This window comes from Aphelocoma coerulescens, chromosome 1, assembly GCF_041296385.1.
Source record: "Aphelocoma coerulescens isolate FSJ_1873_10779 chromosome 1, UR_Acoe_1.0, whole genome shotgun sequence".
In the NCBI taxonomy this organism is placed as follows: Eukaryota; Metazoa; Chordata; class Aves; order Passeriformes; family Corvidae; genus Aphelocoma; species Aphelocoma coerulescens.
This window is the reverse complement of record NC_091013.1, coordinates 7,617,442-7,629,734: the sequence shown is the minus strand read 5'-3', so window position 1 is coordinate 7,629,734 and position 12,293 is coordinate 7,617,442. Positions and strand designations below refer to the sequence as shown.

Below are 12,293 nucleotides of genomic sequence, written 5' to 3'. Positions count from 1 at the left end.
TGACATCTGCAGTTAAGACAGTGTCAGGTGGAGAGTATTGGAAAAGATTACAAATTTGGCTTTTTAGGCTCTTAATCAGGTCATTACTACATAGACCTTGAGCAGCACCATGAATTCAGATGGAGAATTTACTGTGGCAATTCAGACACAAAAGAGAGTAAACCGCTGCATGCATTTATTCTGAACACAGAGTAAATAGCCACCCATTTTGGATGTGTGTCAGTTTCTCAATGGTATAAAGGTGATTATAAGTGTAATTTTTACTTAGAACATTAAAATCATGTTAAATATTTCAAATGTGACTTGGTCAGTTGTATTCAATAAAATGAAACACTAAGTATAATATAGAAGATTCTCTATAGCACTGTATTTGTTTCTGTAATGTTCTTTTCCCAGTGTGGATTGTGTTTCCATGCACGTGTTAATACAGGATACTGTCTTTTTATTCCCCTCCAGGTTATGCAATGGTCTCTGCAAGATGTTATGTTCTTGAGTTGGAGCTTTTTAAGGCAAGCATATGCTGGTACTTCAACTTTACTAAGTGGACTATAATTTCTTCTCTTACATCAACTACATAAGCAGACAAAATTGCAAAGATCTGCCCTGTGTCGAGTATGACAGCCACGACTCGTGGCTCTCCGGTAGGAGGGAATGATAGCCAGGGCCAGGCTCCTGATGGACAGTCCCAGCCTCCCCTCCAGCAGAATCAGGTATGATATTAACAATCAGTTCATCTAAAAATAAAGGAATTTGTTCTGTAGAAGTAGTGTTCCTGAATTGTTTGAATTTGTGTATTTGTGGAGATCTCTAGTTAAGTTAGACATTTTTGTGTGTGTGTCTGGAAGTACAACAATATTTTGAGGGTTGAAGGCAATGCTATTGGCAAAGTAAATGTGGTTGGAGAGCACTGCATAGCAAAAAATGCTCCCTTTTCAGGCAGTGGCATAATTGTTTCAAGCATACCTATTTTGGATAAGAAGCCTTCTTGGAATAATACCAGAAGCTTCCTCAAAACCACATTGTAGACTTACCTGCTACAGATCGGTGAAACCGTGCTACATCTGTGAGTTCGGTTCCTGCTCAGTTCTGCAAAAGCACTTCTTGGATAAAACAGCTTACCCAGGTATCAGCTCTTTCAGAGCAGCTGTGTCTGGGTCTCCGTTCATTGTACTAGACTTCCTGAACAGCTTCACATGTTTCTTGCTTTCAGAAGACAAGCAAAAGCTTTCATATACTACATCATGGTGTAATGATTCTTTTTTGTTGGGGGAAAAAATACCAGAGAAAATGCTTTTAAACAATACCATTTAAAGCCAAAACCATTTAAGAGAAGAGCCACACTTTGTCATTTAATTAATATTAAAGAATGAAGATGATATTTTTTTAATACTAGAAGGTTTAGTGATTGCTCCTTCCTGAGAATGAGCTGTACTTTGAAATGTGTGGTGGGCTGACCCTGAACTGCCAAGGAAGTCTCCACTGTTGCTGACTCCCATTGCCTCAGTGGGATGGGGAAGAGAATTGGAAGAAAAAAGTGAGAAGCTGTTTGGGCTGAGATAAATGCAGTTTAATAAATGAAGGGGTAGGGGGAAACAAGTGATGCAAGTGCCATCACTCACTACCAGCTGATGGATGCCCAACTACTCCCCAAGCAACAGCTGCCTTGGGAAAAAAAAACCTCATTGTTTTATTGCCAAGTGTGATGCTCTGTGGCATGGAGTATCTTTTGGGTCATTTCAGGTCAGCTCTCCCGGCTGTGTCCCCTCCCAGCCTCTTGCCCTATTAACTGCTGGGGGCAAAGTGAGAATCACAGGATGGGTAAGGTTCTAAGGGACAGCTGGTGGTCATCCAATGCAGTTTCCCTGCTCAAGCAGGGTTCCCTAGACCACCTTAATGAGGATGGTGACCAGACAATCTCCAGAGAAGGAGACTCCACAATCTCTCAGGGCAATCAGTTCCAGTGCTTAATCAGCCTCACTGTTAAGTTCTTCCTCATGTTCAAGTGGAACTTCTGTGTTTCAGTTTTTGCCCATTGTCTCTTGCCTGTTGCTGGGCATCACCGGGCAGAGCCTGGTCCATCCTCTGACACCTTCCTGCAGATATTGATGAGGTCCTCTCTAAGCCATCTCCAGGTTAAACAGGCCCAGCTCCCTCAGCCTTTCCTCAGTGAGATGCTCCAGTTTCTTCATCTTCTTTGCCGCTCTCTGCTGGACCTGCTCCAGGAGTTCCATGTCTCTCCTGTACTTATGAGCCCCAAACTGGACACAGCACTCCAGGTGATCCTCACCAGGGCTGAGCAGAGCAGCAGGATCACGTCCCTGACCTGCTGGCAGTGCTCTTCCTAATGCCCCCCAGGATCCCATTGGCCACCTGGCCACAGGGACGCGGTGCTGGCTCAGGGACAGCTCATTGTCCACCAGGACCCCCAGGTCCTTCTCCCCAGAGCTGTTTGCCAGCAGGTCAGCCCCAGCCCATCCTGGTGCCTGGGGTTGTTTTTCCCCATGCAGGACCCTGCATTTGCCTTTGCTGGATTTCAGGAGGTTCTCTGCCCATCTCTCCGTCCTGTCGAGGTCCTTCTGGAGGGCTGCACGGCTCTCTGGGGTGTTGGCCCCTCCTCCCAGCCTTGTGTTACCAGAGAACTCGCTGAGGAGGCATCTGCCCCTCACCCAGGTCATTGATGAGTAAGGTAAACACTGCTGGGCCCAGTGTTGAACCTTGGGGGACAGCACTGGTGACAGACCTCCAGCTGGACCCTGTGCCACTGATTACCAACCTCTGAGATCTGCCATTCAGCCAGTTCTCAATCCACCTCACTGTCCACTCATCCCATCCACACTTCCTGAGTTTGTGAATGAGGATGCTGTGAGAGAGAGTGTCAGAACCCTGCTGAAATCAAGGCAGACAACATCCCCTGCTCTCCCCTCATCCATCCAGGTAGTTCTTTCAGACTACTGAACTTGTTTCATCGTAGAAGGTAATCAGGGTGGCCAAGCATGATTTACCTTCAGTGAATCCATGCTGACCTCTCCTGACATCATGTTGTCTTCCATGTGAGTGGAGGTGGCCTCCAGAGTGAGCTGTTCTATCGCCTTTCCAGGGGTTGAAGTGAGGCTGACTGTCCAGTAGTTCCCTGGGTCCTCCTTTTGCCCTTATTAAAGACTGGGGTGACATTTGCTTTCTTCCAGTCCTCAGGCACCTCTCCTGCCTCACTATGGTTCCAGCACTTCTCTCAGCACTTGTGGGTGCATCCCACCAGGGCCTGTGGATACGAAGTTTAATTACATGGTCTCTACCCAGTCTTCCCAACCAAAGGAAACTTCCTTCCTCTAGATCTCCTCCCCAGTCTCCTGGCTGAAGCAGCAGCAGGACCACATTTTCCCATGCATTTATTTTGGTTGTGATGTATTTGAAGAAGTCCTTGTTGTTAGCCTTGACATCCTTAGCCAGGTTTAATTCCAGGTGAGCCTTGGCCTTCCTCACTGCATTTCTTCATACTCTGACAACATCCCAGGTGGCTTTTCCTTGCTTCCAGCTCATGGTATCTCCTGCCTATGTCTGAGTTTTGACAGGAGATACCAAAGAGAAAAACAGGCCTTGAATCTGTGCCTGTTAACCAACAGACAAAACACTGGTGTGTTACCAGTGCTGTTTTGGTCACAAATCCAAAACCCAGCACCCTACAGGCTGCTGTGAAGAAAATAACACTCCTTGCCAAGACAGATTTGGTACAGCAGGTGAAAAACGTTCTTGAGGTTTTGTCTTCCTAAGTCTTGCTCTTCCAATTTGAGCCATTATTATTGTTGGTTCATACTATTTCTGTATATGAATAATAAGTGGCATATGAAAAATGTGTTGTGTTTTGCATGGCCCATCAAAATGGATTTAACAATCATGTTCTTCAAGGTTGATTAGTAGATGGTTAACGTAGTAGGTCACTCATTTTTAGCAAACTCTTTAAGAAAATGTTTTCCACGATTGTTTTCTTCTGTGCTTTTGTTGAAAACTATGTCTCTAATAATCAACTTCTGTGGACAAGATTTGTAAAAACTGGAGCTTTAGTGTATTTATTTCACGGTCTGGAAACATGGTCTGCTGACAGTAGAAGCTGTTACCAAAAAAACCCCACTTCCCTCGCTGGGAAAGTAGCTTGATTTTTAAACTGCCAACATAGAAAGAATATAGCACATTTTGTGCTCTGTTTTTTGTTAATAAATCTGAAATCAAATTATTTTATATTGATATGTACTTGAGATAATTCTTTGGCATACATTAGGAAGGAAAAATGCCAAAACAAGTGGCACACAAGTACAGGCAGTATTTAAAGTATTTTCCATCCCAATTTTAGACTTCTTCACCTGATTCTTCCAATGAGAACTCCCCAGCTACCCCGCCTGATGAGCAGGGCCAAGCTGATGCTCCACCCCAGCTTGAAGATGAGGAGCCTGCATTTCCACACACAGACCTGGCAAAGTTGGATGACATGATCAACAGGTATTTTCACACTTTTTTGACAAGGTGTAGATGATTTATGCAAACATCTTGATAGTGGAATCAGAATTTTTGTATCTTTGTTTCACTGGACTTCTTGAAATGCTTTTTTTGTTGGGTTAAAGTTGTAAAGAGAAAGAGGCTTCAAGCAGAATGAGTTTTTGTTTGGGTTGGTCAGTGTAATACTCATTAAGGCATTTAAAAATCTGTTTCCTGAGCCTATATTAAAAGCATTACAATGGGGCAAGAGTTCTTGATTTTTCAGAAGCACAACTGAAATTGGGTTGGTTTGTTTCTCAATATAGGCCTCGATGGGTTGTTCCTGTATTGCCGAAGGGGGAATTAGAAGTTCTTCTAGAAGCTGCTATTGACCTAAGTAAAAAAGGTAAGCTGAAAGACATTTCATTATTGGATTGGTGTGTAAAACTTTTTCTTCTTCTTTAGAATCCCTGGGGAAGGCTTAAAAATTGTTAATAATTTCTGTTACAGCCCTGGTTTTGAAGATTGTGTCAGAGTGCTATGCCAAATCTTCACAGATAAGAACCTTAAAAAAGCCATTAATGTAGTTAGAAATAGGTGCCTTAGCCTGAGTAGGGAAGTCGAATAAGCTCACAGACATAAAAATCCTGTCATTCCTGTCATACCTGTTTTCTGTATTCACTTTGATATCAGACCTAGTGGGTTTGGTCTTTATAGCAGATACTAAAACTCAAAGAATTCTATTTGTTTTTAACTAAGTTTCTAGTCTAGTTTTCAAATATCTTGCCATAAATTTTTCTTCAGATTTGGCACACGTATACTTCTAAGAGTATCAGAGAAAAGTTAGCATTTTAAACAGCATGGCTTAGACTAATAGTCCCACCAGTGCTTGCTGTGTCTGACTTGGGAGTAGGAGGGTTCCCTATCAGGACTGTGTATGTGTTTGTTAATTTGTACTGGTCAGACTGACAAGTTTGTCATCTGTTCTGGAAAGTTCTGTTCTCCTGGGAGGTTCCTTGTGCTTGAGTAATAGTGGAAGTCACATCAAAATAATTTTTTTCGATATCTGCACTTACAAGCTCGTTGTGTTTCAAATACAGTGTCATACAAAGTGCCTGCTCTTTGTTCTGCATAGGTGCTGGCCCAGGACAATTTCATTTCCATGTTAATAAATGTTATTCTTAGGCAGCTTTAAGACTAAAAAGATGATTGTGGTCCTGATATTCTGGGTTATTTTGATTGTTAAGTGTTTTTTGCTTTGGAGCACTCTGTGGAGAACCAAAGTTAGGGTGCATCCTTGTGATCTGGCATAGGATAATGATATACTGTTGCCAACACTGATTTATCAGCTGTAGTTGTGCTTGGAATTGGTGGCTTTGTGTGTAGCTTGGTCTGGCAGGAATCCTCAGGCAAGTGTAGGATGTTGAAGGGATCACATCTGTTCTGAAGCAAAAAAAAAAAAATGCCATCTTTTCAAAAGAAAATGTAGCCACCTTTGTGTCTGCATTGTTGGAACAGTGCAGTAAAAAGGAATTATCTGCTTGTGATTTGTGAGAGAGGAGATGTATGTTCTGCCAGCTGTTAAGTCATCTTTAAAAAACCCCAAAAAACCCAAAACCTAAAAGCTATCAATGCAGTGAAGTAATAAGAGTAGAATGAAGATATTTAGCTACTCCTGACATCAATGTACTTCCCCAAAGCATCAGGCTTAGTTGAAAGTTCTCCCCCCCACAAAAAGCTTATTTTTCCTCTTGAAGTTGTGAAAAACAGTGGAAATGTATTCATATGCTTTTGCATTTTGATTTTTAAGTTGGTGATGTGCAATTCTAAAAAGTACTTCTGCGTTGCTACTTAGTTATGTTTCCTCCTGCCCTCTAGATTAATTCCCATGTGTGTATGCAAGGATTATTGAATAAGGAGAAAACAAGGAAAGCTCTTATGTGTTACCTTTACAGCTACATCCTAGTTTTTGGGGTTTTTTTTGCAACTTGAAGTTACATGATGGCTACCATGGTTCCTTTTCAATAACTTCCAGTTCCCAGGGAATATGATAGGGTGTAACTTGGTGTAACTGACACTGTTTTGGTAGATCAGAGCTTGGCAGACACTGTTTGAGAGTGGGGTATATATAGAGAAGTAATAGAAATGGTTCTGTTGTGTACATTTCTTAATAGATTAAACTGTGCTCCATTATGTCAGTAACATCCAGAATTGGACTCCTTGCTACCTGTCTATGGGAATTTTTCATATTCTGACAAGATCTGTTTCCAAAAGGAGGAACTGAAAGGATAAATTGAAAAATAACCAGCATTTGAATTGCATAAATTCTGTATTTCTCACTGTATCTTATTTAAATTGTGAAGCAACAAAACCTAGAAAGACCCCACTACATGTTTTTGTCAAGCACCATTTTCTTGTGACGAGGGCTCTTAAATAGCTTTTATTCCTCACATGGCCAATGGCCATCAGCATTGTGGAGTGACTGCAGGGTAACAGCTTCTTTGTGACCCTCGCTATAAAATAAGAGTGATACTTGCATCATCTTTAAATCTCTTCAGGGACTACAATTGAAAGGGACATAACTGAACTAATTGAAGGTACATATGAGAAGGAAATGTCAACATTACCACCTTCAAGTGAAGGGAGCAAATTTGACAGAGTAGTGTGAATCCTGTTAGACTGTGACTTGCATTATTCCTGGCAGATGCATTCATTTATGGAAAATTCTCTTTTTATGTGTAGGCATCGATCCATTATTCTTTGTTAAACAATGAGCCATGCAACTATCAACAGATAGTGTGGAGTTACTTGCTAATAGAAGAAAACCTATTTGAAAAATAGCATTTAATAGCTAGACTCATGTTTATCTTCACAATAATTCTTTAATACTTATGGAGTATTTTCAGTAATGAGATTTGCTCCAGAAATAAATGTCATAGTGAATTGGATGCTATAAATTTAAAAGATAAAAAAATGATTTATTTTAGGGTTTTGTTTTTTTTATAGGCAAGAATATTCTCCAGTCTTTATTTCAAAAGGATTTTATTGCTCCTAATATTTACACTCAGTTTTTAACATGCTGCCAGAACTTTCCAATGTGACACACACAAGCAAGATACAAGGCAACTTTTGGAATTTATACCTTACTTAAACTGAAATGAGATTTCACTACACAATATAAACCTTCAGACTCGATCCCAGATCTGTGTTTTTGATGAATTGCACTGAGTGGGAAAGAGAGGTAGGCCCTAGTGACAAAAAAAATTAAATTTGTATGTGCATGGGCACATATGCATCCAAAAGTTAGGCAGCCCAGTTATGGGAGTTGTTTCCAGTACCCTCAAAGACCATCTCCATTTCTCTCAAGATGATTTGTCTGCATTTCTATGGGACCACTACTGAGTTCCTTACTGAAGCTGTATCTTCTGCATTTTTTGGAAATGGTTATTTTTACCCCTCTTCACTCACTGGTTTTGCTGTTAGCAAGTAGATAAGAGAGAACATAAAGAAGAATGGAAGATAAAGATTGTATTTATTGTTATTTTTGCTAGTGTATCTATCAAAGCCTGTTGTAAACATGGGGGGAAAAACGCAATCTAGATCACACTTTTTAAAAAACAATTCAAAAATTGTGTAAAGGAGTGTAATTTTTTGAGATGGCTTTACTAGAATATTAATCCATCAAATTTTTTGTCCATTTAAGCTTATGTAAGTTTGTTTTCATCCAAGACTTGTTTAAAGTCAATTCTGAAACTTTAAACAAAAAACCTTTGAAGTCCAAATGTTGTGGTTTAACCCCAGCCAGCAGCTAAGGACCACACAGCTCAGTGCCCTTCTGCTGGGATTGGGGAGAGAATCAGAAGGGCATAAGTTAAAAAACTCGTGGGTTGGGATAAAGACAGTTGAACAGGTAAAGCAAAGGCCTTGTGTGCCAGCAGAGCAAACCAAGGAATTCATGCACCACTTCCCATGGGCAGGCAGGTGTTCAGCCATCCCCAGGACAGCAGGGCTCCATCACACGGTGGCTTGGGGAGACAAACAACTTCAAATATCTCCCTCTTCCTTCTTCCTCAGCTCTATAGGCTGACATGACACCATATGGTCTGGGATACCCCTGTGGTTCTTTGGGCTCAGCTATCCTGACTGTGTCCCCTCCCAAATCATTGTGCACCCCCAGCTTACTTCCTGGCAGGGTGGTGTGAGAAGCAGGAAAACCTCGGATCTGTAAGTGCTGCTCAGCAGTAAAAAAAAAACATCCCTGTGTTAACCAACACTGTTTCCAGCCCAAATCAAAACACAGCCCTGTATGAGCTACTGAGAAGAAACCAACACCAGCACACCAAATCTGCTTTCAGCATTTAAAATGTTCATGTAACAACTAATGAAATTCCATGTCTAATGCTTTGTTGTTCTTTCTTATTTTAAATAGGCCTTGATGTCAAAAGTGAAGCATGCCAGCGATTTTTTCGAGATGGGTTAACAATATCCTTCACAAAAATCCTTACAGACGAGGCAGTGAGCGGCTGGAAGTTTGAGATTCATGTGAGTTTTTAAAGTTGTGTTTCTGAAGAGCATAGTTATTTAAATAAGGAAGGAGACTGCCTTTGTCATTAGGGGGAGACTGTAAGAGCTGGATCTAATCTTTGAAACTCAGTAGTGAGCTGTGAGAAAACTCTTGTATACATGGATCTGGATGGGCAGTGGGGAAACATCTTTCTGTCATTTTTTGACTTTATTGCCTGCAGTGTTTTGGAAGGAAATAAAACTTGAGAGATGATTTGAGGAGGACGGGAACCATGTATGTTCCGAGTCTGTGGTTCATATTCATTGTACAGTCCCCTGCCACGTTCTTACTTGTTTGTTTTCTTTCTTAACAGAGATGTATTATTAACAACACTCATCGACTAGTGGAACTCTGTGTGGCCAAGCTGTCCCAAGATTGGTTTCCCCTTCTTGAACTTCTTGCCATGGCCTTAAATCCTCACTGCAAATTCCATCTATACAATGGTACTCGTCCCTCAGAAACAGTTCCTGCAGGAGTCCAGCTCGCTGAAGATGAACTTTATGCCCGTCCTCCTGACCCACGATCACCAAAGGTATGAAAACCTTTTCAGACCTGTGTATTTTATTCTGTGCAGTGTTACATAATGACACAGGAGCTGTAGAGAAGTGTTTTTTAGAGCATGGAGAAAAAGCCCTCTTCATTCTCTCTATCACTAAGGTGTTCTGCCGCTTATGACTCCTGATTAGAGACTCCTGCTTAGACTCCTGATTTCCCCTGGATTAGAAGGAGAAATGTGCATTTCCCCTTCTAACTATTCCTGTCTTTGGTCCACTATCAAACTGTGTCATGTGTTTCTGTGGTAAACTGGCACAACTCTGTTGGAATGCCATTCCTACTGTGTTAATTGGCTTGCTTGCATTTGCCAGTTGATGGATTTACCTTCTCACTTAACATGATTTTGTAGGTGACACATTTTGAGGAGGGGATTATGTGATAAAGTAGGAATTTTCTCTTCCTTCCAGTTTCCAATGGTCGAAGAGATGTTTTTAATTGGTCATGAGATACTACTGTCAGTGTGGTTTTTCTGGTGGTTTTGGTTTGGTTTGGTTCTGGGGGGATGTTGAAGGTTTGGTTTTGGTTTTTTGTTTGTTTGGGTTTTTTTGTTGTTTGTTTTTGTAGTTGTGGTTTCTTGGGCTTTTGGTTTTGTTGTTGTTTTATTTTTTTAACTGGAAGTGAAGATTAGTATTCCATTCTGGTTCTTGAGTCTGAAGTTTTCAGAATTGATCTCCAAATAGTATTGATAAGACTTCAGGAGCTAACTGAATTATTTATATACGTATTTTAGTTTTTTAAAGTTTTCTTTTTCTTTAGTAGAACTGCTGACTATTGACTTAAAAGAACCAAAGATAAAAAAAGGACTCCCCTTGCATTGCTAGTTGTGTTTAGAAGAATGTTACTTTGCATTCTTAATGTTTTTATATTTGGCATTATTGCATCCAGAGCAAAGAAAAAATACCAGAACTGTCAGACTTTCTGTAATAATATAGCAGCCAAAGCTGGACCTAAATTATAGTCAATTTTATTCCTATATATTTGATAAATTTCTTTGAGTAGCTCATATACAGCATCGGCTCTTTGACATGATAACAGAAGAGATCTTGTTGCCTGTTTCTGAGCATTTCCTTAAAACTGAGTATGTAAGCTATTGTGTAAAGACTTTTTAAAAGCAAATTTTGTTATTAACAGGTACTTGAAACTATTTCTGGATGGTACATTGTAAATATCAGAAAATAACTTTTTTTTATTGCAGGGTTGGCTAGTAGATCTTATCAACAAGTTTGGCACATTAAATGGATTTCAGATCTTGCATGATCGATTCATGAGTGGATCAGCATTGAATGTTCAGATCATTGCAGCTCTCATCAAGTAAGTTTTTCTTCTAAATAATGATTTATGCATTTGGAAAAGTTGGACTCAGTGTAAAATACTATGTTAGCACAAAGCTTGGACTTTCATTGAAGCACTTCCTTTCACTGCATCTCTTAGCTGGTTGTGTCTACCTTCACCATATCATGTGCTTCTAAGTAGATATGAGTTTCTTGAATTAATTGCACCTTATTATATGCATGTCTACTGATTATGACACTTTTCCTTTTTTTTTTAGGCCATTTGGACAATGTTTTGAATTTTTAACATTACATACAGTGAAGAAATACTTCCTTCCAATTATAGAAATGGTTCCACAGTTTTTAGAAAATTTAACAGATGATGAACTGAAAAAAGAAGCAAAGAATGAAGCCAAAAATGATGCTCTGTCAATGATAATCAAATCTCTAAAGAACTTAGCTTCAAGAGTTCCAGGACAAGAAGAAACTGTAAAAAATTTAGAAATATTTAGGTTAAAAATGATACTTAGGTAAGATGCTACTCCTAATACAGTATGCCACTGGTGACATTTTTTTCCACACTTCTTACATTCAGTTTTTCTCACAGGTTGTTACAAATTTCCTCTTTCAATGGTAAAATGAATGCACTAAATGAAGTTAACAAAGTAATATCCAGTGTGTCATACTACACTCATCGACATGGTAATCCTGAAGAGGAAGAGTGGCTCACAGCTGAAAGAATGGCAGTAAGTGCTCCTTTTCAGTGAAGTTCATTGCATAGATTTTGTTTCTCCTTAGTACTCTAACTGGAGAAGTAGCTCTATATCGTGGATCCAGCACACACTGTTTATTTTCATATAGTGTTAGAAGCATTAGGTATCATGTAGTGGTAATAAAGCATTTTAATAGTAGCCTTTCTGTGAAAAAATGCTGTATTTGTGTCAAAGCTGCTGTTGAGAATTACTTTTCAGTGCTGCTAAAAACATGACTCAAAAATGGATCCTTGAATAGTGTGGGTTTTATATAGTGTTTTAAAAAACCCAGAGAAACCTAGATAAAACAAGTCTGATTCATTTGCAACTTCAGTGCCACAGTAACTAGAAATTTAATGGTCATTTAAATAAGGATTTTGTCTGAGTTTTGCGCTTCAGCTTTTTCTTACGAGAGTTCTAAGTGTCCACTCTGCTTCTCACATTTCAGAAACTGAAAGCTTTGGTACAGAAAGTTCTAGATACCACATTTTTGTTTTAATATTTTTGTATTGAATACTGTTTCTTGAATGTATGTATAGGGAACTATGAAAATGAGCAATTATAAAATTAAAATAAGAACTATTTTCTCTTAATCTTTGTGAAATCTAGTTGTGTTAAGTGATTTTTACATTGTTCTGTCCTGTCTTTCTGACTGGCCACCTGTTGTGAAATTTGTAAGACAAA

At 39.7% G+C, this 12,293-nt stretch overlaps 1 protein-coding gene across 2 annotated transcripts in view; it reads left to right on the top strand.

The window, feature by feature from the left end:
- The window catches only part of USP9X (ubiquitin specific peptidase 9 X-linked), a 96,270-nt gene that overhangs the window by 21,940 nt on the left and 62,037 nt on the right, over nucleotides 1–12,293 (top strand). For both annotated transcript variants that reach the window (XM_069027638.1, XM_069027558.1), the window contains exons 2-9: nucleotides 457–710; nucleotides 4,346–4,491; nucleotides 4,794–4,873; nucleotides 8,897–9,009; nucleotides 9,345–9,563; nucleotides 10,782–10,897; nucleotides 11,136–11,387; nucleotides 11,465–11,603. In XM_069027638.1, coding sequence (XP_068883739.1) covers nucleotides 615–710; nucleotides 4,346–4,491; nucleotides 4,794–4,873; nucleotides 8,897–9,009; nucleotides 9,345–9,563; nucleotides 10,782–10,897; nucleotides 11,136–11,387; nucleotides 11,465–11,603 — 1,161 coding nt within the window. In that variant the 5' untranslated portion in view covers nucleotides 457–614. The remainder of the gene's footprint in view (nucleotides 1–456; nucleotides 711–4,345; nucleotides 4,492–4,793; nucleotides 4,874–8,896; nucleotides 9,010–9,344; nucleotides 9,564–10,781; nucleotides 10,898–11,135; nucleotides 11,388–11,464; nucleotides 11,604–12,293) is intronic.